The 26,506-nt window shown below is 44.8% G+C and overlaps 1 protein-coding gene across 6 annotated transcripts in view; it reads left to right on the forward strand.

Moving 5' to 3' along the window:
* C2CD5 (C2 calcium dependent domain containing 5) overlaps positions 1-26,506 on the forward strand; it is a 915,439-nt gene that overhangs the window by 51,093 nt on the left and 837,840 nt on the right. For all 6 annotated transcript variants that reach the window (XM_086920391.1, XM_086920370.1, XM_086920386.1 and 3 more), the window contains exon 4: positions 9,436-9,607. In XM_086920391.1, the coding sequence (XP_086776517.1) occupies positions 9,436-9,607 (172 nt within the window). The remainder of the gene's footprint in view (positions 1-9,435; positions 9,608-26,506) is intronic.

A 26,506-nucleotide genomic window follows, 5' to 3' on the forward strand; every position in this document is an offset into this window, starting at 1 on the left:
GGACAAGACGGAGGTCCTCATCCTCGGCTCCAACCCCTCAGCCTGGGACGATTACTGGTGGCCAACAGCACTGGGGGCAGCCCCGACCCCCACCGACCACGCACGCAACCTGGGAATCATTCTTGACGCAACACTCTCAATGACCAAGCAAGTCAACGCCGTCTCCTCCTCCTGCTTAAACACCCTCCGCATGCTCCGCAAGATCTACAGATGGATCCCGACAGATACAAGAAAGAAAGTCACCCAGGCCCTCGTCAGCAGCTGACTCGACTACGGAAACGCCCTCTAAGCGGGAGCCCCGACCAAGCTCATCAATTGACTAAAACGCATCCAAAACACCTCGGCACGACTGATCCTCGATGTACCATGACACAGCCACATCACCCCCCACCTGAGAAACCTGCACTGGCTCCCCGTCAACTAGAGGATATCCTTCAAGCTCCTCATCCACGCACACAAGACACTCCACAAGACCGGTCCAGCCTACCTCAACAGACGGCTCTCCTTCTACACCCTCAACCGCCAGCTACGCTCCGCAGACCTCTCACTCGCCACCCTCCCGCGCATCCGAAGAACAACCACCAGCGGGAGATCCTTCTCCCACCTCGCCGTCAAGACATAGAACACCCTCCGACTTAGCCTACGACAGACCCAAGACCTGCTGACCTTCAGGAGGACACTAAAGACCAGGCTGTTCGATCAGTAGCGGCCCCCTCCCCCCCCACAGCACCTTGAGACCCTCACGGGTATGTAGTGCGCTTAACAAATGACTGATTGGTTGATTGATTGATTGAATGTCACAAACACGTCAGAGAGATTACCAGAATAACCAGTACCATTAACTTATCAGAAAACTTCAAAGTAATTCTGACGTGATTATAAATAATTCCGACAAAGGCGGAAATACAGTCCTGTGGTCAAAGAAAGATTATTTCATGGAGGCAGATCGGCATCTAACTGACTCAACATGCTACAGAAAATCATCAATGTTTGAAATGAGAAAAGCAAAAGAGAAAACCCGCAAAAAAAATCCATCATTGGCGCGCATTGGACTGATAACTAAAGATGAAATGAATTTTTTTAATGTTGAAAATTTAATTACACCAGTCCTCTATTTTTTACCAAAAGTCCATAAGCAAATTCAACCTGTGCCTGGGCTGCCGATTATTTCTGCCCAGGGAAGCATGAATGAAAAACTGTCAAAATATGTAGATTTCTTTCTGCAGCCACATGTAAATAGTTTGCCGTCTTATCTTAAAGACACTACAGACTTTTTTACCAAGATCAATGATGTCATTTAGTGTTCGGATTACTATCTAGTTGTAATGGATATGGAATCCCTTTATACTAGTATTAATCATTGTCATGGTATTAGTGCCACCAAACATTTTCTAGATAATCGTGATCTGTCTATGAGAGAACATAACAATATGTTGTTGGAAATCATTGAAGTATGCCTCAACACCAACTTCTTTCAATTTAACAACGAGGTTTACCAGCAGCTGCGTGGTGTGGCAATGGGTTCGTGCTTCTCCCCCAGCTATTCATGTTTACTTGTAGGCCGGTGGGAGAAGCATGTCCTCAGAACTGCCCACCGGCGCTGGTGGAACCTCATAGCACACTATTGGCATTACATTGATGATGTTTGTCTCATATGGAAGGGGTCTAAGGAAGAAGCCTTGAAATTTATTGATGATATCAATGCAAACGATTCAAATCTCAGGTTTACTGCCACCATTGACAAATCTATGGTTCAATTCTTGGATGTATTGTTATATGTTGATGGAGGTGTCCTAGAGACCGTGTTGCATAGGAAATCTCCTGCCGGAAATTAAATTCTTCATGCCCACAGTACACATCCTTGGCACTTGATTAATAGCATTCCGTATGGCGAGTTCATCGGCATACGTCGTATTTGTAGCTCTGAACTAATATCTAGAAAGTGTCAGATGGAGGCATTCCAAAGATTTCTGAACAGAGGTTATACTAAAAACCAACTGACTATTGCTTTAAATAAAGCTAATGCCAGACGAAGGGAGACTCTACTTCAGCCTAAGCCTGATAAAAAGGTTGTCATAACTGTTTCTGATAATAATGTACAGTCTATTCGGCTTATAACTACTTTTAATATTCAGAAGCAGGCAATCTGCAGAATTATTTGTTCTGAATGGCCTATCGTTTTAACTGATAACATTCTGGGACCAATCCTTCCAAACTTGCCAGCCATTACTTTTAGACGGGCTCCCTCTATGAGGGATGCTTTAGTCAAATGAATGCCAGAGGTAAATGCTAAAGGTACTTGGCTTATGAAAATGTCTGTTTTTTAAGTGTAGTTCATGCCAAGCCTGAACATTTGCTAAAAATTCGACTCACTACACTACAGCTTATATTGATGAGAAAATTGCTATTCAGGAACACCTAACATGCCGCTCAGAATACGCAATTTACAAACTGAAGTGCACTTGTAATTTAGAATATATTGGCAGCACAAATTTTCCTGTGCACAAGCGCATCCTTCAGCATGTTAGGGCAATTGTCAACTCTGACCATAATTATCCAGTGGCGAGACACTTCAGGTCAGTTCACGATAATAAACTTAGTGACCTGGAGTACACAGTCTTGGGATCTGTCCCCAACCCCGGACGGGGAGGGAATCGTGATAAGATGCTTAGACAAAAGGAATCCCAATTTATTTTAGCTCTCGACACAAGAGTCCCTTATGGCCTGAATATGAATGAAGATCTTCATAATTTTCTGTAGAGTCTCTAGTAGGGCCCACTACATCAGTGCACATATACTGTGGCTTTTATCAGATCAGAATAATGACATAATCCACCACTGTTCTGATGTCATTCTTACTGAGTACTCTATTAACTCTGATATGTGACTGTAGGCACATTTGCATTTTAGGATTCCTTAGGCTTAAGCAATCCAGGAGTTTTTTCTTCTCTGCTGCTAAAATGAATATTTGTTTGTTGCACATTATACCTTTGTTTGCCCAGCACTATTTTGCACGTATCAGACGTTTGGCACTTTTTGTTCATTTTTTATATTCGTTGGATAGTTGTAAATAAGGCATTTTAACTATTTATTGCAGTCTTTTATCAGCAGATATTTCCGTTTTTAACATCAGTGGTTTTATCTACAGACATATATTAATTAATTATTGACATGATTGTATGGAATCTGCACTTGCACCGTATATATTGAATGTCTCTGATAATGTTTGTTGATTGATAACCATGCACATAGGTGCTGCTTCAACTTTTTGGAAATATTAGTATAAATTTACGCGTTGAAATTGCCTTTTTCACAACGAATAATTGAAATATTTTGCAACATATTGATATATGATGATGTTGCTCAATTTCAGGCATGACAATGTTATTTTTGCACTATGCAATTATTTAATTCATTAGTTGCTATTCGCATTATGCACTTTATTTCATTGTATTTTGCACAGCTAATAATTTCTGACCTGATTATAGTAATATGTCAGTAAATAGTATAATTTTATACACTATGCATAGATTACCTGAGCTGCTATATGCATTTTGCACTTTAAATAATGATATTTGCATACATTAGTTGCCAAAGTCTGTTGTTTAGTTTCAATTTAAAGTAATCGGTTAGCCTATTTTCTAAGGCTAATAGTGCTCATTATTCACTTTAAATACGTCATTGTAATGGAGACGCATCATGTGATAAAGCTCCCAGGAGGAGCAAAACGCGTCATGGAGGACACTGGTCCTTGTAATTACATTCCGAAATAAATTTTCCCTGCATTTCCACTAAATTGGTGTGGAGGTCCGTAATTTCCTTTGGAGAAGCTGTGAGGTCCTAGCCTGTTTGGTGCCGCTCCGCGAATTGGGGCGGACAGGACGCTTTCTTTATTGCCTGTTGCTAACATGCCTGTGGACTGGAGAAACATGCAGCCAGCTTGATAACTATTTTGTTGTAATAAGCAAAATAGTTTGATGAATTCCATGCAATGCCAATGTTGTGCCGATAAGGGTACACTGTGATGTTCTGAACACCGTGATGTTCTAGTTTGCTTTCTATGCCTTTTTAGCATCAGATTGCTCACGAGAATCAGTATATGGATTGATGATATTTTTCAGATGGCATGAACATGTTTGGGTATCAGCTTTGTGATGTGGTTGACTTGCGGGTAATGGAACTTGAGCAATGGAATTTAACAAACCACATTTATGATATCATAAGTTAAAAGATGATGATACGTACAGAATAGAGTGAAGTAAAAATAATTGAACACTGCTCGCCACCACATGCTTTTACCATTATTAAGCATGTTTGAAGTGCTTTGCCTTTGGTAAATTCTTGCAGCTGACAGTTATGGCTTTATTTAAAGCAATTTCTTGGACTCAAAAGAGACAATAGATGCCCCTTCAGAGCCATTGTGCATATCTGCACAGTCTGCTCCTGTGTTGGTTCAGAGTTTATATCCACTGCAGCGCTGAGCAGTATGAGATGATTATGAAGAATATTGTTTTTCTTCTATTGCTTGTTGTGATAAATTTCTTAGTTAAATGATTCTCAATTTATGAGTAACTGTAACTCAGATCGATATGCTTCTGCTTTACTATTTAACACAATGGTGTGGGCAACATTCAATATTAGGGTATTAAATTTGGGTGGCTAACTTCAAGGAATAATGACAACTCTTATTAAGATGAATCTTCCAAGTTATTAAATTAATCGGAACTCAATCCCCTGGTAGCTACGGCACAGAGCAGACGACCATAACATAGGGCAATATGTCAACTTTTTATGCAGTACCAAAACAGTAACAGTCAAAATATCAAACAATAAAAATCCCAACCAAATTAGAAAACATGTAATAAAATTGCTCCAGAATCAATTAAGGGGGTCCCGGAAATATGATACCAGAAACGCATGTCTGAATGTCAGAGACAGATGTCTAGTAGGACAAAAGCAGGGTCCTCCAGCTACCAGAATTGTCTTTGCATCCTGTTCTCTCCCGTTCTATTGTGCCCCAAATGTTTCATATGGCTCAACAGATCTTCAAGCAGGATTTGACAGTGTGGGGCCACTGGATGCCTATAGCTTTAATTCTGAATATTCTTTGAAGTTCGGAGGGGTCATTGTTTGATCCAGAGGGCATTTCACACCTATTTAAGTTAAGAGAGATGGCAAAGGATTAGTCTAATGAGCCTCCTGACAGTTCAATCAGGTACAGAGTAACTTTCCAAAAGTTACTTTTTCTTACTAATGATTGAAAAATCAGACTACACCATTACATTGTATTTTAATGTCAATTAAAAATAGTGGTTTCGTTATTTTTGTTGCTGTTCCCATTCCTGAGATACAGTATTAATATTTTAATTTGCACATATCCATTCTACATAGGATATCTAGGCCTTCCACTGAGCTTTTAGTCCCTTGCCACTGTAGGGAAATGATAACATTAATTGTCTACATCAGAGGTTCTTAACCTGTGGTCTGGGGACCCCTTGGGGTCTGCAAAGCCTTCTAAGGAAGCTGAGGAAATGTGACAAGTTAACAAGATTTACAGGCATGTTCATTTCTCATTCACTTTATGAGCATTGCCTTAAATCTTGCTATCTTGTCACATTTGCTCTGCTTTCGGAGGCAGAGGCCAAAAGTCAGTTTGTCTTCCTACTCACCAGAAAGGGCATGTAGGACCTAAAAAATAAATTGTCATGATTAAATCTGGCTCACAAATGCCAGTGTATGTTTTGAGCCCTGCCTTAGATTTATTTGTAGGCGCAGTGTAAGTGCATCAAACAGAAAACAGTATGGATGATGAGTGGTTTCAGTTGAATTTATAAAAGCTCCTGCCTTCCCATTACATTTTTTTTAAATCTTTTATATATTTGTTTGTGAATTAAATACAATGTTCAATATTTGTACTGTTATTCCATGAATGCTTGCTTCGGTATTTTTGTGTAGTTTTGCAGTTCAAATAATCGAAAATGCTTAGCCTGGGTCCCAGTCTTCCAGTAATATTTCAGTGAGGGTCCCTGGGTCCCTAGACCTATCGAAAATGTGGTACAGTATCACATTAAAGTTGCCACCCCAGACTATTGTGCTAAGTCCCATGGCAGTGATCAAATGCAAAACTTCCACAGAGAAGTTAAGGCGTCTGTATTGGGACCTTAAATCAAGGCTAGTATTGCGGGAAGCCCACAGTGTGCTCTGTATTATGATAAATCTGCCTCCGTATAACTCTGATGGGTGTTGCATTGTTGTCCCTTATGAAGGAATACAGCAGTACGAGTCTCATCGGTCGGGTGTAGTGCCTGAAGAAACCGAATGTCTATGCTGTGCTTGTTAAGCTATGCATACATCAGCCACACCTGTTATTAAGTCCCTGGATATTTCAAGCTGTGCATCCAACGGATGTCATTGGGTACGCTAGGAGTGTATGGTGGTTGTGCAGCATATGTGGGGGTTGTGTGCTGTGTGTGCAGGGATGCAGGGTACGTAGGCCACTGTAGAGGAAGGAAAGGCATGTTTACCAAACAGGAAAGGAACAAAAAGGAACCCTCTTACTTCAATCCACTCAACTGGTTGAATGACCGCAACCCCGCCCAAATTCCATACCCTAAACACAGTGCAACACACCGGGAAACATCCCTAAGGGTTGCCAAAGGTCCAAGCTCATTCTATTCAGTGCTTGACTGGGTGACTGAGGGGCAAACTGGAAAAGAACCCAAATGCAAACAACTGTATGTTCATGATAAGAAGGACCTCTGGTGCAGATACGGGCAGGACGGCAGAGTCTTCAATCATGTGGATTAAGTAGTGAGTTATAAGTGGTATCCAGGTCAGGGGTCCCTGCTCACATTCTCAGCATAGTGAATGAACATCTCAGCGAGGGCATGTCCGTACATCAGCTAGTCATTGTTCCAGTGCTGTTCCCCAGTGTTGGTTGTAGCGATGGGCAGATCGTTGTTGCAATTTTCTGAGAGAATTTCATAGTTGACTTTGTATCTGCGAAGTAGTATTGCTTGCCTTTCAAGTGCATTTGTAGTTTGGCCGGGTAAATTGAGAAGCAGACAATCCCTTATTTTTGCTGTTTGCATTTCACAGGTATAAATTCTAGAGAGCAGTTTGGACAGCAAAGTTAACGTCGGGATGCAAGGAGATAGCATTGTCCTGGTCATGGACAGGTTGATATTCCGTGGTGAGCCTTACAATGGTATCCTTGTCCATATAATTAAGTAGTCTGGCCACAATAGGTCTCGCTGGTATGCCAGGTAGGGGGCGTGAGCCTTGCGTTCAACAATAAAGACCTCTACTAGAGCATCTTCAAACAGGGAACAAAGAATAGTTTTGATGTCGGTTTCTATTTTGTCAGTGGCAGTTGATTCAAGGACTCCCAGGATTCAGAGGTTGTTGTGCCTGGAGCGTGCTTCAAGGTCCTCCTTTTTTGTTCTTAATGACCTCCAGTACTTTCTCCATTATAAGGAGATGTTCGCCTACAGAGGCATGGGAGTCTTCAGTATCTGAGACTTGGCTCTCCAAATGGTCAATGCCTTCTTTGTGTTTTTCCACCCTCTCCTTGATGCAATCTATTCTGTTGATGAGTAGATCTATTTTGGAATCAGTAGTGCAGAGACTGTTTTTTATATCAACAAGCATATCTTTCGAGTGCCCAAGGTGCAGGCACAGTGAGGACCGGAGTACCCTTGTCCAGTTCAGTCGTGTGCATTTGTCTCTCTTGCCATCAAACGCCAGTTTAGATTGTTTTGTATCTTGTTTGCGCATGATGAACAGGTTTTGTCTGCCACCGATCACAATGTACAGGCAGCACTGAGTCACAATTGACCCCAACCATTACAAGAACTGGACTGGGAGGCATGAGGAGACTCAGTACTCTATTGGGGAATGGTGGTTTGGGGGACAGAGCAATTGCAATGTTTGTTTCCTTATCAGAGTACACTGGCAGAGGGCCAGGAAGATTCGCTACCTTGCAAGGGGTGACATAGAGACTCCCTTATAATGTAAGCTGCCATAGCCTCTTTGGGCACAGTCATATAGAATTACTCGGGCAAGTATTGCAGGAATCTCAGAGAGGTGCACAGGTTGACCGGACCAGTCTTCAGTTGTGCGGAATAAAGGGCTTCAGCGTCCTCTCCCCTGCGGTCTTCAGCTTCATGCCTCAAGGCTAAGGGGATTCTCGTGTGGTGTGCACCTTCCCCCAGCACCGCACCCATTATGTACACGTCTCTGCAGTGATCCGAGCCTTTCTTTATTCTGCCAAGAGCAGGTATACTCCTCAGAGTCAAATTGAGCTGCCGGCTTCTCAAGTGCACCCTCTATGGCTCCCCCGGGCTGCCGCAATTCTTGGCTTGGTGGTCTCCTTGGGAGGCACCGCTGGCCTGATTGCAGAGGAAGCATGCCCTCTAGGCCCACCATCTGCTCCAGGGGTGGAGCAAATGCAAATGCAGAGAGGGGATAGGTAGGTGGCTCTTCCTCCCATGTAATAAGGCTGCTGCGCTGGCCGATGAAGCCCACCCCAGCCGGATCACTCTCCTCAAAAGTCCCAGAGAAGGGAAATACAGGGCCCGGCCACACTCTGGAGTAGTCACCAGCTGATGTGAGGCAGTGTGAGACTTGAGGTTGTCTCTGCACGAGGTAGAGTTATCGTATTCATTCAGCAGCTGGTGAAGCCTCCCTGAGTGGTCACCATATACAGACGGTCTCTCTGACACCTCCCTACATGTCCCAGTTTTAAATACCACACACTACTGCTTCAGCTGCAAAGCCAAATAGGGGTGACTACTATTTAAAAGGAAGATTTGCTCAGATCAGAAGGGTTATTTTAACAGATGCTACTACAGGGTTTATACTTCAGTAGTTAGGCATAAAGACATGGTTAATCCTACCACTGTGGTGTTGATGGCACAATAGGTGCTGCAGTCTACTAGTGGCATTAAGCTCCTGGCCTTGGATGGACTTTCTACACCATATACTACGGGCCTATCGATAACTTAGAAGTGCCAGTTAGGAATAAGACAATTCAAACATATTAACGAGGAAGCACTGGCAGTTTACCACTGGTTTGTACTGGTAGAGTGCACAGAGTCTTATAGCCAGCAGAAGGTTCAGCAAAAGATTAAAAATTGGAAGTGACCCCTGCAGAAAAGGGCTGATAGCTTACAATTTGGTTATATGAACTGATAGAAGTTTAATAAGCCTTTGCTTTAACGTGACCAGTGTGTAGTAAACCTTGTAATAGTTCAAGACTTTTTGCAAGTGTGTAACTTTCAAAGAGGGTACAACATGACCATCCTTGTATAACTAAACACTATTGAAGCAGTCTCAATTGAACATTGTCCTTGCCATTGTCAGAGATTTTTGTTAAAAACCTTGTTCCACACAGGAAAAATACTAACCCGTTGAAGCTGGTCCCTTTTGTTCTAGGTGGATGATGAAGACTTGCAAGATGAGCCTTTGCAGATCACAGTCCTTGACCATGACACCTACAGTGCTAATGATGCCATTGGCAAAGTGTACATCGATATCGATCCACTGCTGTACAGCGAGGCAGCTACTGTTATCTCAGGATGGTTCCCAATCTATGACACAATCCACGGTATTTATTTTCTTCTTTATATTATAAAGCAGGCAGATCTTACAAAGTATATCCATATACTGAAAGTTAGATCACAAACTGAAGCCAATTATCGCAAGACACCTTACAATCCAAATGCATTATTTAGCAAAGCTTCATTGAAGTACATACAAAGTCAACTTTTATTTTGAAATAGTGCACTTAGAAGAGAGAGATTATTTAATCCCAGAGATTTGGGATGATCTTGTGTAATTGAAATGTTGGGATCTAAGTCATTTGTCTGGAGCAGAACTCTGGAACATTTCAGTTCTAGTACTCGGGAAACTTAATTTTTGCACAAGCTGCAGTGGTGTATTTTCAAGCTAGTATCATTTATACAAACTTGTAGGTGAACCCATCTCACAGGTGTGAAATTTGATAACATTTCTACTTGTCTAAATGACGAGATGCTTCTGAAATCTCCTTGTCTTCTAAAAACAAATACACTTTTCTCATTTGGTGTCATGCAGTGAGGTGACAAATTATAGCAAAATTGTCATAAAATCATAGCTTTGAAAAAATCATCCTTGATTATGCAAAGGATTATGCTGTTTTAGGGTTTGAATGCTAACAAGGCTGTGATTATGCCACTGTTCTGATTATAACAGACTCCTAACATACCAGGTGCTTGTTTATGTCTAATATTTAAATATGTGCACACTCTGCATTCGGCACAGAGCCTGTCTCTGGTTACAGATTGGACTAGATGCCCAGGTTTTCACAGGTTTTGACTGCTTGAAGTTTGGGCGACCCCTTCCAGTAACCATGCTGCTGTCAACACTGAAAGCACCTAGGCAGAAAGTGCCTTCCGGATTTGGCCCCAAGGAGGAGGAAAACGGCAGAAGGCAGGAATCCTCAATAGCTTAAGGGCGTTGGAAAGACTTCAAGGCAGAGATGGAAAAGGATCCTGACCAACTGAAGACAACCAGAAAACAGCAAAAAATTGAGAAGGTCGATCCTGAGAGGACCCTAAAGAAGGACTGGAGTTCTGGAGCACACCACCGGAGACCCGGGAGCGTTGCAACGTTAGGAGTGCACATAAACCCCTCCATAAATAGGAAGAAAACAGGAAATACCTCACAGGAAACACACCACTATGTTCAATTGAGAAGTTCCTACAGAGATCAATGGTGGAACTGACATTTTGGATTGGGTAGTATAACCTATCCCAGAGATCCTCACTAGTACCCTCTGGGAAGGAATGACACAATATGGTGACGCTGAGGACATCTCCCTAAATGCTCCAGGAAGAAGCCTGTCGCCAAAGAATGTATTCAGTGGGATGGCCACTGTGATGGAAGTAGTTTTAGGGACTATGGCATTACTCCTGTGTCCCCACGGTCCCTCCATCGGTCTTTCTTGCTTGCACAGCATAAGCAGAGGCTCTGTTTCTGAATGGGATCAGATTAGGCCATCTTTATGATTATGCTAGAGATCTGAATATGCTAGCATTATACCAGAGTATAGATTACAGCAGAACCCAGGATGTAGCATTGGTCAAATTGGGCCACTACTCTGTTTCTCGCTTTATTTTCTGAGTAAGCATCTTGAAAATTGCTAATTATTTTAAAATATTTATTTTTAAGTATTAGGTTGAATCCACAAAATGCTAATGTAAATAAATGTAAGTCATATGCACAGTTTGCCAGATGGGATCAATAAGATTGCTAACAGTCTGACTTGCTCCAATTGACCATAATGTGTAAATCTTAGACAAATCATTTCATCTCACTGTGCCTAAGTTCCCTTGTTTGCAAAGCCCTATTTCGGTAATTTAAATTTTACAACTAGTTAATCAGCAATGTCTTGTTAGAATCCAAACAATAAGAGTCCCGTTCTTAAAGCTAATTGCAGGTATAGATTTGGCTTACATATGCACATTTTGGTTTTAGATTGTGAAAGGATTTACCTACAAGAAGATATTTTTGTGAGTAGATGAAGCAGCCAGTTAGTGCAAGCTTTAAACCTGGAATACCTAGTGAGTTTGTGCACTCCCACAAACATAAGTGCTATATCATATCAACCTACATAGAAAAAGGTTGGAAATGTACTCCTGACAAAGGCAGGAGTAAAATCATTTGTAGAGAAAGGTTTTCTCCCTGGCAGAGACTGTTTATTCCCTTGAGAGAAAAGAAAAGGTTCTACTTCATGGAATCTTCACTGATAGTCATAAACTTAGAATATTCCTCACCTGTGTGCAGATACACTGGATCACTTCTTATATAAAAGGACATACATTTCTTAAATTGGAGATAATAGCTGTCAATGTCAACAATACCGGCCCACTTGATATACGTTAAACCAGCCAGAATTTTCTGAATTTTTCTTTGTTTTCAGTAAACACATATAAATACTACACAAGGCAGCATTGCTCATCAGTGGAAAACTGTGCTGAAACTAAGAACTTGACTTTGAAAACTCCTATTTGAGTTAGTGAAACATGAGGTAAAATGGTCATGCTAGGTGAAAAGTACACAAGGCTGAAGAACATGTACTACTCCTTTAAGGAGCCTGAATGTTTCATCTTCCAGCATGCAGTGTACTGGCAGTTACCTACAGATTCATTTCTCTTTTTGGGTTTGTGCCCAGAGGATATTGGAACACTTCACGGTTTATTCACCCAATTTTTTTTTAGGGCTCGCGTCCTGCATTGCACTGCATAGCAGGGCTTCGCAGCGCGTGGCATTTTGTAATTGAAAAACTGAGTTTGTAAGCTGCCCTAAGAATCACACACGCTTGTGCGTGTGCTTTTCCTGTGGGCAGCTATTGGCCTTTGCGCACGTCTTTTAATGAAAGACTGCTCGCAATAGGCCACAGGCAGGCGCATTGCTCCGCCCATGGCCTATTGGTGTCTATTACGCGCTTGGTGCGCGTAATAGACCCCAATAGGCCGTCATGTGTGTCACAGTGGCGCGCGCGCACCTCTAGCACCGTTCGCCGGCTTGTTTATAATAGCGATCGCTTTCACGATCGAGCTGTGCGTTTTTGTGCTTTCTGAATATTTCCTCCCCTGAATGAGTTCTGCAGACGTAGTTGCTGTAGTGTTCTTGTCTTTTGGAGCCCAGGTACTTCCAATTGTTCCTGACTGCCTCTTCATACAATAAACTTTGTTGTTTCACGTTGTGCAGGACGTGCCGGAGCCATCTATCTGCCCCTCTGCTCTGTACTTTTTGGTCTGCTCTTGGGATGCCCCTGCCATGGTTCGCAACTGTCCCTCACACTCCCCCTCCACTGGTCTGTAGCCGTACTTTGGGGCGGGAATCTTTAATGAGGTGCAGGTCTACACTGCGTAGGGTCTTCGGTAGCCCGGCTTGTTCAGTCAGCCTGCCCCACATGGCTTTGCCTCATTGGCTGGGCTGCCCTTCCATGTCAACGGACCTGTGACGTACTGCACGTTGGTTAACTGGGCTCTGGGCTCCTTTTTATTGTGCTCGCCCGACACTCACCCTTGGAGACAGCTGGTGCAGCCTGTGTCAGGTACAATGCACTTCGGCCTTGCGTTGCAATTTGTGTGAAGCATATTACATGCCATGCGATCAGAAAGCCTTATGTGCGTAATATGTTTTCTGCAGCGACAGTGGAGCCCCCGTGTCACTATGTGACAAAGGGCCGCCTTTAGGGCAGTGCGACAGGTGGGGCCACACTGGACGCTGACTTGTGGAGGGTGCGCGGACCTCAGGGTTGGGTGCTGTGTTTAGCAAAAATGTTTGATTTGAGAGATGAGGGGCATTTATGCCCGGACGTAGTGAGAGATTCAGAGGAGGCGTTCATGTGGTATGGGGGTGCCAAAAAATGATTCTCGCACCGGGCGCCACCAGCACTAAAGCCGGCGTGTACTGGTTTTGCAAATGTATTTGTGTGGTATTTATTAGAAACTCTAGGCAGCAGAGTGCTCACCAACGGCAATTGTTGGCAGGGAAATGCACAACCAGACGTCTTTAAGCAGCCACTCGTGCTCATTTGCCTATCAGAGGGGCACTCTCAACCAGTTGCCCAGATTCAGCCACATCAACCTCCCACAAACCCAGCCACGTACAAGCATACCAGCTGCTTAAAGCTGCTTATACCCAGACGTCCACAGTCGCCACGCAGAATCATCTATCCAAAATTGGCACACAGACCTGCAGAATCAGTTAGTATGCTCCCCACAATCCCCCAGGTCCCCTGTGTGCAGATAAATACGTTCTGTGTACATTTCAAGAAAGCGATTGGCCTTGCCTGCAGGTGCTTCCTCACCTCACCCTGCCGTGCCTCGCGAGTGGGATCTTTTACTTTACTTTTTTTCCACCCCGATGACCTTTGCTTCTCGGCTGACCTGGGGGTCATTGGTGTGAGTTACTGCGACACGTGTCTGACCTCACGTAGCACATTTGACATCTGACCTGCTGGCTCACAGGGCATTTCCGTGCCTAATTAATTAAGTGCTGCTCGGTTTGTGGTTGGGAGTCATCCTCTGGACGGTGGTAGCCAACTGCCCTGGGCATATTCTACAGCTGCGGTCTGTTTTATTACACTGGCAGTGTTTGGCCTGAGATTTTTACACCGTCACCGACCGACCTAGGGCTGTATATTATCGGAGTGTCAGCCTCTTAACTGTATACGTTTTTACTTATTGTTAAAGGATGTTTTTCAATAATTTTCGAGGGCAAAAATCTGCCTCCCTTTATTTATTCATGCAGAAGATCTTCATGTAGAACCCCAGGCAGTAAGTAAAAACACAGACAGATGAAACCTTGTGTCGGCGCTGCAGAGATTCAAATCTCCAGCCTCTGGTTGACATGTAAACTCCAGGCTCTGCCTGTTCACAGAAATCCATTGGAAGCACTCAGACAGCTGAGATATCTAACAAAATGAAGACTCTGCCAGACAACACCTGGGTGACGGACACCTCTTACTTTAGGGTTGGGGCTAAGTTTCATTAAGTACATTCACCCTTTTAAGGTAAACCTACAGATTGTTCTATCGATATATCTTCTGGCCGTGTTTCATAGGGCATGTGCTGGAACAATATGCACCCCTTCTCTCCCATCAATATTACTGCACGTCCTCGCCTTTCAGCTTTAAACTCTAAGCTTCAGTTTCGGGCACTGAAAAGAAATGTCCCATTTTATCTGAAATAACCAACAAGTTGGTTCAATGCAAGCTGTGTTCACTTCCCCACAACTATGTCCCCAGACTTGAAATAGGGTGTTACAAGAGAATGTAGAATTGTTATTTCTACACCGAAGAGGAACTTTACTATATTTGATTTGAAATTTGTAAAGTGCAGACAAACCCAAAGGCATGAAACCCAATAACAGTCATGAGATGACTCTGAGACCTAGCTGAAATTTTCTGGTACAATTTTCCTCTTTCACTACAGTTCAGTTTTTTGTAGGTCGAGGCATGCTGTATTGAGGTAGGGACTTGAGGCTCTGCCCACTCTCCGCTCACATTTTTCATTGGCTTCTGTCATTGTCCACTGTAAAATGTGTCTGATCCTTGGTCAAAAGGCTTAGTAGTCCCTCATTAGTACCGCCTTGTCTTACGTTGTAACCTCCCATGGCAACCTCCCATGGCAACATCCCCTGTTACATGTGTTGTTGCTTGATAGGCGTTAATTACAGCCTCCGAGCACTATTTTCTTAAATAGCTTTGTCCTGCCTGCTGTTGCAGGCAGAACACACTCTCTCCTAACAATATGTTAAAGCACCCATTTGCAATGCAATAGGTCTCGCATTTGCGAGAGTTTAAGCTATTGGCATTGCAAATGACAATGCCTTTTATTTATTTGGTTGAAAAACAACACTTTAATAAAAGGCATTGTCATTTACAATGCCTATAGCTCAAACTCTCACAAATGCGAGACCTATTGCATTGAAAATGCTTGTTTAAGTTTTCTCCTCTTTATTGAATTCATACCTACGTCATTCCATGTCTTAGATGTGTTGCATACCTTTCCTCTCTAATATTATCTCTGAAACTGTTATATCCACATAATGTCTTTACTTTACGTAAAGTGACCGTCCTTTAGTAGACATGGTAGAAAGAAGGCTGTCTGTGAGACACATTCTGTATATGTTCCCTGCTTTCCCATATTGCAGTCGGTCAAGGAGTGCCAGTTATGTTAAAAAAAGGCAAAGAAAGTGCTACAATACTGAGAAGGGATTCACTCAGAGTGGGTAGCAAAGGCCAGAAAAAAGAGACAGAAACATTGCATTCCCCCCATAGAACATGTCTATTCTATTGCGTCGGTACGCTCTCCAAGCAAAGACTCCTAAAGAGGGAGATCAAGGGATAAGTAGAGTTTGGGATTGTTATCATTGCTCAGGTTTCCATCCACCAAAGAAGTTGTCTATCACAGTACCAAGCTTAAAGCATTCGACATAGATACACTCTTCATGACTTTGAAGAAGATTGACATTGATGCACTTGCTGTCAAGTAGATGTTGAAAGAGTCTACGACAAAAGGATTCTTCCACTTTGCTTATGGACAACTTTCTTTCTCCGCTTCACCATCAATATATCCTTTGTTATCAGTCCACCCTGTTTGGCAATATCTCCAGAAGCTTCTCTTCATGTTCAAATTGGACCCATGACTCTTTCATTGAAACTAGCAATGATTCCTAGCGACATGTCAGAGCCACTTTTCAGGAAAATCCCTTTGGCACTGGTGCATCCGATATCTCCTTGTGAATCCCCAGATCATTCTGGTCTTTGTACAGTCTCTTCTTAAAGGCATCCGAAAAGGTTATATCTACTTACCCTTGTAGACATGACTCTTCCTATGCTCCTACATTACCTTCTTCTCAACTGTCAAGATCATTGTCTATAAACGTTTAATAGCTCCTTTCAAGATTTGCTTTTGAGCTTTTAAAGCTATATATACTAGCTGAGGCCCCTCAATCTACAGTCTCTGTCCTTATGGAGACATTGCTACATCAGTCCTCTCTAAGTTTCCCTACTGCCTTGGTTCCCTGGCTTTGCAGAACTTGCAGACAACGTTTTCTCCCTAGCCAAAATTGCTATGTCAACCCCAAGACATTTAAAGAAAAAAGCTGTTTTTGCCCAGGAGCTCCTGGGACATAAGAGGCAAGATTTCATGAAAGTAGAGCAAGAAAGACCACTTATGTCCAGTAAAGTGATAAGTGCTTCCATAGGCTCGCACTGCAGAGAAAACATTTCAAGACTTCATCACCACTACTTTTCATGTAGAATGGTAATCAGATGTAGATCTTTGTCCACAGAAGGCTCATATGTCCATGGTCAATATAAAATGAACCAAGGATAGTAACCCTGATGACGACAAAACTGACTGTAACACAGTAAAGCATGGACTGAATTTGTATGACAAAATTCTGTCAAGCTGTTGTGCCCAATATGTTTGTCCTTGTGAAAGGCATAGTAGATAGGCCTCTAAATATGATTTACCTGCTCAGTTTGACCTTCCGACTATGGATGATAACGCAATGTTAGTAACATCTGACTCTATTGCTGTACAGAATGTTGCCTTAAATCATGAAATATATTAGGGTCCTTTGTCTGAACTTCTTACTTATAGTAATCCATGTAATCAAACTACATATTTTAAAAACAATTCTTGCAAGTTTCTCTTGCTGTGGAATTTTGTTGGACCGGAATGAAGTGTGCCATGTTGATGAATGACTCGCCAAATACCATGACAGTAGTGAATCTGTTGTCAGCTTCTAGTTCTACTATGAACTGAACTGATATAGTCTTTTTGGTTTAACTGCTCATTTTTTCTCTCTTATGCAGGCTTCACAAATAGTTATATACTGGTGTATATCATTTCTCAAATCTTCCCACCAGAAATATCTTTCAAATATTTCCTAAGCTTCATTAATAAAAGAGTGACCAGAAAGCGATGAGTTATGAGCTTCACAAAGGTCTTGTTGTCATAATTCAATCTTGGATACATTCACTATCTCCTTGAACCAGAGTAAACCATCTTTAAAGTATCTTTGTACATTTTCCAGTATCCACTGATTCATTGTTTCTGAAGTAATTTGTTTTCTGTAATGTTTGAATGCTCGACTTCTGTATTTTCTCCAATTAGCTTGACAGTTGTTAAAATTATGTATACAGAAGGTTCAACCTTCATGGAGGAAGCAAGAGACCGATTCCTTTGTAGTGCTCTGCTTTGCCATTTTGACATCCTTTTTTTTTTTTTTTTTTTGTCAGAACCTGCAATGAAAGGAGTACAAATAAAGAGATAATGTACAATGCACAAACACTTTCGTATATAATACATTCTCATAATGATAGGGATTGAGAGTAAGCCAGTAAAAAAAAAAAAGGAAAAGGGGCGAAGATAAATCATATGAGAAGAACAAATTATATTAAATTATTATCACTCTGAGCAAAGCCCCCTCTTCCAGTTAGTAATTGGTTGCCAAATCACTTTGCCGCGCATTGCCGATTTTAGGCCTTTGGTGGAGTAAATGGCACTATCCTGGTTAAAGACACCAAGGAATCGGGCCAGCCACATTTGAAAGCTCGGCGGGTCTGAGTCTTTCCACTGTGCTGCTAGTATTACCCTAAGAACTGCCGCTCCGATAAAGAGCATGGCCTCTTCATCCTTATTTAGGCTAAGTGTGTTGTCAGTACCTAGTAGATAAAGAGTGGGGGAGTTGGGTATTTTGTGGCCGACCACTTCTTCCCAGAAGTCACTTATCATTTTTTTGATAGGTGCTAATTGGTCACACTCACTAAACATGTGTATTAATGTTGCGGGCCTTTAAAGCATTTAGGGCAATGGTCATTGTCTCTCTTGCCCCAGGCAAATAACTATGCCGGGGTATAATATAAATTATATATAGTTTTATATGTCTGGGCTTTTAAACTAGCTGACAAAAGGAGGCGTGATAATAGGTAAAGACTCATGTCAATATCTACATTTGTATTGTCAAGTTTGTCTGCCCAGACCCTTTCCGTAAGCTCTAAGTCATCTTGTAACTTATCCAGTAGTTGCCCATAAATTGTACCTATTCTCGTGTTTTTTTTAGCTATAGTATCTATAATTTCAATTCTCCCCAAGTTGATATTCGGGGCCTTGTGTTTAAGAATCGAGTGAATCTGCAAAAATTTAATGTAATGCCCATTTGGAACGTGAAATTGTTGTTGCAGATCTGCAAAAGTAGAAGCCTGGTTTGCACCCGAGATGTCGCCGATAGTATTAGTGCCAATAGATTGCCATTTCTTTGAGATAGCGTCGTTCCCTAGCTCAGGAAATAGGTTAGAAGGCCATAAGGGAGAATATCTATTACAAATTGAGATGTGCATATATTTCGCTGTTTTCAGCCATATCTACCATGCACTGGTGATAACTTTGAATTTATTCTTTTTATAATAACTTCTCTCCACTTGCCTTAAAAAGAGACCGTTAGCTTTTTTCCCTAGGGATAGCTCATAGATAGATGGGAGAGGTTCAACCTCAAAAGTCTCTAGATTGGTATTGACATTAAGAAGCGGAGCCATCTGTTGCAGAAATGAAGCCCAGAGGTAGAATAGAATTTTTGGAACTGCTAATCCTCCTTTGTTCTGAGGAAGCGACAGGAACTTCAAGGATCTTCTAATTTTACCCTGTTGCCAAATGAATTTAGACATAACAGAATCTAGTATTTTGAGGACCTTATCCTCAGTAATCAAAGGAATAGCTCGGAACAAATAGAGTACCCTAGGAAGGATATTCATTTTCAGAAAATTTCCTCTGCCGATTATAAATAGCTTTAGAGAATTTACCCGGTCTAAATCTTTTTTGATAGTATTTAGAAGGGGCTCATAGTTGAGTTTCGGGATTTGTGTAACATCGGGGCTAATTCTAACACCTAGGTATGTAGCACTATCGGTTTACCTACGATCATTGCAGATGATATTATCTGTGCATATCACAATTGTTTTTTCTTTATTTAATGAATACCCAGAGTAAGATCCATAAATTTGTGTTAATCTCTATATTTCAGACATTGCCACGGAGGGGTTTGGTGTTAAAACCGCAATGTCATCGGCATAAGCCAATACTTTAGTTTCGTAATGATTAACCATTATAGGTATGATTCGAGGGTTCTCTAGAAGTTTCAAAATTAAAGGTTTAATATAAAGGGCAAATAATATTGGGGGACAAGGCCAGCCTTGTTGTGTGCCACTTGATACTCTAATTATACTTGAGTCAGAGCCCATTATTTGTAGTTTAGCTGTTGGTTCAATATACATAGCCATTATAGATTTGACAAATTTGGGGCCGAAATTGTAGCGAGTCAGCGTTGCCCAAAGAAAATTGCAAGCGACCCGGTCAAAGGCCTTCTCGGCATCCAACTGAATCATCGACATCTGGCCTCCCATTGCAGACATTATATCAAACAGGGAAATAACTCTCCGGGTGTGATCGGTCGTGCCCTTGCCGGGGATGAACCCATGCTGCCAAGGGGAGACCAACTGTTCAATGACCCGACCGAACCGGATGGCCATTATTTTGGCGTATAGTTTGGAGTCAGAATTGATTAGGGAAATTGGACAGTAGGACGATAGTTGATCCAGAGGCTTGCCCTTTTTTGGAAAGATAATTATATTTGTTTCTCTCCATGAAGTAGGTGAAATACCGCTCCATTGAATCCCCAAGAATTTATATATAGTTCAAGAGTAATTTTGACATCCTGATCTAAAAGTTAGAACAAGTTCATATTCTGCAAATCACACAGACTGTCTCATTTGGGGCCCGATGTAGGTAGGGCTTTACCGATCGGTATCGGCCGAAAATACCGATTTTTGGCCCTTACCGATCGGTAAACAGCCATCGAGATGTAGGGAACCAAAAACAGAACGAATCGGATAGAAAACCGATTCGGAATGTGTACCGAATGTGAAAGAATCCGATACGTACATACCGAAAATCGGATATGTAACGAATCGGAAAAACACCGATTCGGTTACAAAGACCGAATCGGTCCCACTACCGAATCGTTAGTGACACCGAATCGGAAAATCACCGATTCGGTCCCACTACCGAATCGTTAGTGACACCGAATCGGAAAATCACCGATTCGGTCCCACTACCGATTCGTTAGTGACACCGAATCGGAAAATCACCGATTCGGTCCCACTACCGATTCGTTAGTGACACCGAATCGGAAAATCACCGATTCGGTCCATGTACCGAATCGGAAAAAATACCGATTCGGACATGATCCGAATCGGAAAACATGCCGATTCGTATGAATCTCCGATCGGGAAATTCCCCGATTCCGACAGTTGGGGAGATGTAGGGAGGCACAGAAACACCGAAATCGGCTCAAAATCGGTAGAATTCACTCGGTATTTACCATGGATTGCAATCAGGTGGTAACCAACTCCAACCCATATAAACAGTCCCAAAATGCATTGCAACTTGCAGGATGGCAGCTTTCTATGTCATTGCGAGGCGGCTACGGCTACAGCAGGAAGGACTGAGGGAATGGCTAAGAAATGAACAGGTCTACAGACAGAGGATAACCCTGTTCATGCTCACTGAGGCTGAGATCCTACAGAGATACAGGCTGGACTCTGACACCATACTTGAGCTCATCAGGGACCTTAAGCCATACTTGGACCACCACACCCCAAGGGCACACGCCATCCCTGCGCACGTCCAGGTGCTATGCAGCCTACACCTGGTAGCGTCTGGCAGCTATCAAAGTGGAGTAGCAGCAGCAGGAGGGGTGAGCCAGAGCAGCCTGTCAAGGTTCTTCCACATATTCCTTGACGCCATGATAGACAGGATGGACCAATACATCTCATTCCCTGCAACCCACGCAGAACTGCTACAAACCAAAGCGGACTTCTACCAGATGGCACACTTTCCCCAAGTCATCGGTTGCATAGATGGCACGCATATTCCGATTTGCCCACCAGCGGACACCGAATACATATACCGCAATCGGAAATCGACACACACCATCAACGTGCAGGTGATCTGCAATGCCAAGTGCACCATCACAGACCTGGTAGCAAAATTTCCAGGGAGTACCCATGACTCCTATATATTCCAACAGAGCGGCATATATGCACGGCTGATGGCTGGCGATTTTGGAGAAGGATACCTCCTAGGTGAGCCACATCATCAGACCCCCATAACACATAGTAGGTAGGTGTAATACATGTATGCATGTGTCTAATGTGACCCCTTTCTCTTCCAGGCGACAGTGCATATGCCCTCCGCTCATTCATACTCACCCCCTACCTCAACCCCTCCACACCCAGCCAAAGGAGGTATAACCGTGCCCACATACGCACCAGGAATGTTGTTGAACGGACCTTTGGCATCTGGAAAAGTAGATTCAGATGCCTGCACAAGAGTGGAGGTGCAAGGCAGTATACCCCCATCACCTGCTGCAAGATCATAGCTGTATGTGCAATGTTACACAACCTTGCGGTCAAGAAGGGCACTGAGGTGGAGTTGTCTGACTACGAGGACTATGACGACGACGAAGCTGTGCCACTGACACAGCCAGCTGGGGTGTGTACGCCATGTGATGGCAGATACAGACGTGAGGAGATCACTGAGAACTATTTCTGACTGAGTACAGATGCAAAGACACCTAAATGTTGCTTGGAAAATAAAATTTTTAATAGTGATGCACCACAGTTACATCACTGAAGTGCATCAAAAAATGGAGTCTGTCAAAACAAATAAAGTCCAGGGTTCTGGTATGATCATCCCCCCTTGCCAGCCTATTTTTTGGCCCGCTTTCCAGACCCACTGGGGTGTCCCTCGGCCCCCTCCGAATGGCCTGCAGCATCAGCGGATCGCCTGGTGCTCCTCCTTGGCTCTGATGCAGCGCTGGCCGGGCTGCTGCGGCTGCTGCTGTCACCAGCATCACCCAGGTCCAGGGCAGGATTGGAGGCGGCGTTTGATATTAACATGGCCTCCATGGCCGTGGTGATCCTGGCCATCCCCCTGGTCAGCTCAGCAGTATGCTGACTCTGCACCGACTCCTGATTAGAGCTACGATGGCACAGCTGTGCGGTCGCCGCTGCAAGGCGGGCCATGGCCCGGTTGAGCACCCGGGCATCCCTCCTGCGCGCAACCTCATGCTCCTCCTGCCTGGCAGAGGAGTGGGTGATGGCAGTGGTCAGCCTGCCCAACCCTGCTGCCACCTCCTTGTTGCTGTCCACAACAGCCTGGAACCCCTTCACCAACTCCCCCATCTGCAGGTTGTGCTGCAGGAGCTGGCGTTGGCAGGCCATGGTGGATCTGGCCTGTTGGCGCTGGATTTTGACCATCTGGCCCTCCAGGCCCAGGAACACACTGCCCTCCCGTGCTGGTGCAGCAGTGGTGGTGGTGGTGGTGGTGGTGGTGGCACGGCGTCTGGCACTGCTGCCTCCGGCCTGCTGAGTGGGCTGGGGTGCCACTGGTGGTGGTGTGGTGCTGGCCGGTCCCGGAGCCCCTGCTCCCAGGACAGGTAGGACGGGTGGCAAGGCCACGGTTGTGGCAGGAGCTGTTGTCGGCGGAATGGTCTGCCTTGTTGGGGAGTTGTATGGTGAAAATTGCAAGGGGGGTGAGCTGGGCAGTACTGGGGAGTGCACTGCCTGGAAATCAATCACCAGGACTCCCTCCATTCCAAGCCCTGGGGTGTCTCCTTCCTCATCCTCTTCCTCCTCCTCCTGGCCAGGCTGGCTGGTGCTCGGCCCTGCCACTGCAGTATGTGATGTTGAAGCTCCCTCTGCTGCCACAGTGGTGCCGCCTGATGGTGCCCCTAGGTACAAAGAAGCATTTGTAAACTGAGTGCCGATGTATTACAGTCAGTACAATTATGGCATTCAACATGTCCTTGCATCTCCTTACACCGTGTCACACTGTTTCCTGTCTTGTGATTCTGCACTGACATATTTGGCTAACTTCTGCTGACTACATGTACCATGATGCTTGTCTCTTGTATGTTGGTGACAGTACAGTGCTGGTGTTTGCCTATGCATTGTGTCTAATGGGGAGGTGTCTGGTAGGGTGTGTCATGATGCGCATGCTTCTTACCTGTAGCTGTGGCCATCGCAGTGCTGTCCAGGGTCCCGATCCCTACGATGCTCTCCCTCTCGATGGTGCTGGAGACAATTTCCTCCAGCTCGGTGAGGGGTGGCGCCGGGTTCTTGCCTCCTCCGGTGAGTCCAGCCTGCCTTTGGAGGTCGGCCAGCTTCCTCTTGGTGAGGCTGCGGAGGTCATAAAACCTTTTCTTAAGTTCCTCAATGGACCTGGGGGTGACTCCAGCAGCATTGACCTTCTGGGCGATGTCTGCCCACAATCTCCTCTTGGTGCTGTCTGGCACGTTGAGGGACAGCTTGCCAAAGAGCTGGCGGTGCACCCTCACCACCTCCTCAACCAGCACCTGTAGTTCTGTGGTGGTGAATTTGGGCTTCCTCTTTTGGGAGGACTTCTGGCTTCCTGCCTGATCTGCCATATTCTCTTGCTCCTGCTCAGTCTGCAACCTCCTTCTCCCACTGCTGCTAACTGTGTGTTGGGCTCAGGCAGGCTTTCCAGAAACTTCTAGAAACTTCTTAATTGGCTGCACCTGCCAGGGTTGCCACTCCCTGTTTGGGTGGGGGAGGGGGAGCCACCTCATTGGCTGAATCGCCTATTGCCGAGTCTGATTTTACCGATTCGGTAAAATCCGATTCGGTAAAATCCGATTCGGTATTATCCGATTCGGTAAAAGCCGAATCGGGTCATGCAATGCATTCCTATGGGCTTTTTCGCCATGGGTATATGATTGCCGAATCGGTTTTTACCGAATCGGCTTTTACCGATTCGGTATTCGCCGAATCGGAAATATCCGATTCGGTGGTAGCCGATTCGGTATTTTCCGAATCGTTGTTGGCCGATTCGGTAATTTCCGATTCGGACCGAGCTGAATCGGAACGTACCGAATCTCATTACCGATGCCGACCGAATCGGTTTTCATTCGGTATTTTTTTCCTACATCTCGTTTTCCGATTTCAGAATACCGATTCGGCCCGCCTCGGTATTTTGAAATCGGAAAATCCCGTTTACCTACATCGGGCCCTTGGTGTGCAATTAATGTTTCTGGCTGACTTTAGAAATCTAAGATTTTGATGCTATGTATATATACTGTGTTTAAAACCTTGGCTGCTAGGGGGTTTTCCCCTCCTGTGCTGACATTCCATGAATCCCTTTATTCATGACAAGGTCAGCTCGTCATAAGCACAGCGCAGGTAACGCCCATGACGAGCTGACCTTGTCATGAGCATGGAAGGGGTTAAAGCTGTTTCTCCAAAATGATAATGTCTCTATTCTATAGCTAGGAGTAGATTATCAGCAAGTTCACTGGAATTAAGCAACGTTGCACGCACTGTTTTCTGCATAATGATAAATTTGCCGCTTTTCCCACATAATCATTCATCTCAAATCTTATAAGCAGTTTTTTGCAAAAATCATTTCTTTCTAGCACACAAGGATCAAAAGTTATTAAACACAGTTTGAGCATGACCTAGCAAGCCATGATGGCGGACGTGTACTAGTCCGCTCCGTCCAGCCTTGGCTAATGTCCTGAAATTATCCTGCTTCTCCGGTCTGCTTCCATGCTCAGACTGTGTCCCGGGTGGGACGAGAGCGGGGCTGTACTATACCCCTCATTTGGGACCTGGATTGCTGACTTGAGAGACGAGACGGCGGCGGCCTAGAACGTGGCCTATGGACGGCGGAGCTTCAAAGCCTGGTGCGGCAGCCGAAGGGACGGATCATGCAGTGCTTGAGGTACCAAGCGGGGATTGGAGCCAACGACGGAGAGCCTGCGGGATACCCTCGCGGTGATGGGATCTCGGAGCGGAGGGGGCCTCCGAATTTGAACATCTGCCCTTGGCAACCAGGCATCTCCTCCCCCCTTCTACCCACGAGGTGAGGCCTGACTGTCGGTGGCCATATCGGGCCCCGGGTGGAGCCACGCGGGAGCGCAGCTGTGTCGAGGGGCCGGTGGGCTCTTCTTGGATCCAGGAGTGGTGCGGTGATTGCGACCATCTTCGAACTCCAGCGACCGGTGGGAGGCCCTCTGCTACTCCCCCACCGCGCACTGTACTCTCATCGGCAGCCTATGGGGTAGATATTGGTGGTGGACCTGGGCTGGAGCGGTGATTGGGCCCACTTCTGATCTCCGGTGCCCTGTAGGGGGTCCCCCCTCTGCTCCCATTTTGTGCGGCATACTCGCGTCGGCGGTCTATGGGGCTGCGCAAGACCATTGCGGGGGTACTGGCTGTGGACCTTGCCCGCTGCTGTGACATTGGGCGCTGGGTAAAGGCCCATGAGGGGGTGAAACAGAGCCTGTGCCCCAGACTACCGGTTGACATCGGCAGCAAGAGCAGCGCCAGAGGCTGCGAGGCAGTCGAGAGGGTCGGCGCGGCGGGCTCCAGCGGGGCATGATACTCCCCAGTGGTGTACGCTACCAGCAGTTGCTGCTTCAGCTGTGTTGGGCTCCCTGGCCCCTTCCCTTCCCAATTGCTGATGGTCCTGTGTTCGGCAGTCAGGTCGGGCCGCTCGGGCCGCTAATTCATATTCCTGCTGCCTCCATCTGGCTCAAATACTCCATGGACTCCAGCTTTGAGGTGGGTCGCTGCCATAGGGGAGCATGCTTACGCCCGGCTTTTCCTGCATTGGGGGGCCCGCTGTCTTCCGGCAGATCTACACGGTGTGCTGGCGTGAGGATATTCAGGGTGCCGGGGGCTTGACGACCGCCATGACAAGAGACAAAGCAGGAGGGGGCTCGGCCAAACAGAGTACGCTTCACAAATTTACAGGCCCTGGGGCCTCTGCAGCGGCGCCTGAGGGGGCTCATGGAGACATGCCGAACAACGCCGCCCTCATGACTGCCATCATGCAATCTAGAGATGATCTGGACTCTAAAA

Source organism: Lissotriton vulgaris, chromosome 1_1 (genome assembly GCF_964263255.1).
Source record: "Lissotriton vulgaris chromosome 1_1, aLisVul1.2, whole genome shotgun sequence".
Taxonomy (NCBI): Eukaryota; Metazoa; Chordata; class Amphibia; order Caudata; family Salamandridae; genus Lissotriton; species Lissotriton vulgaris.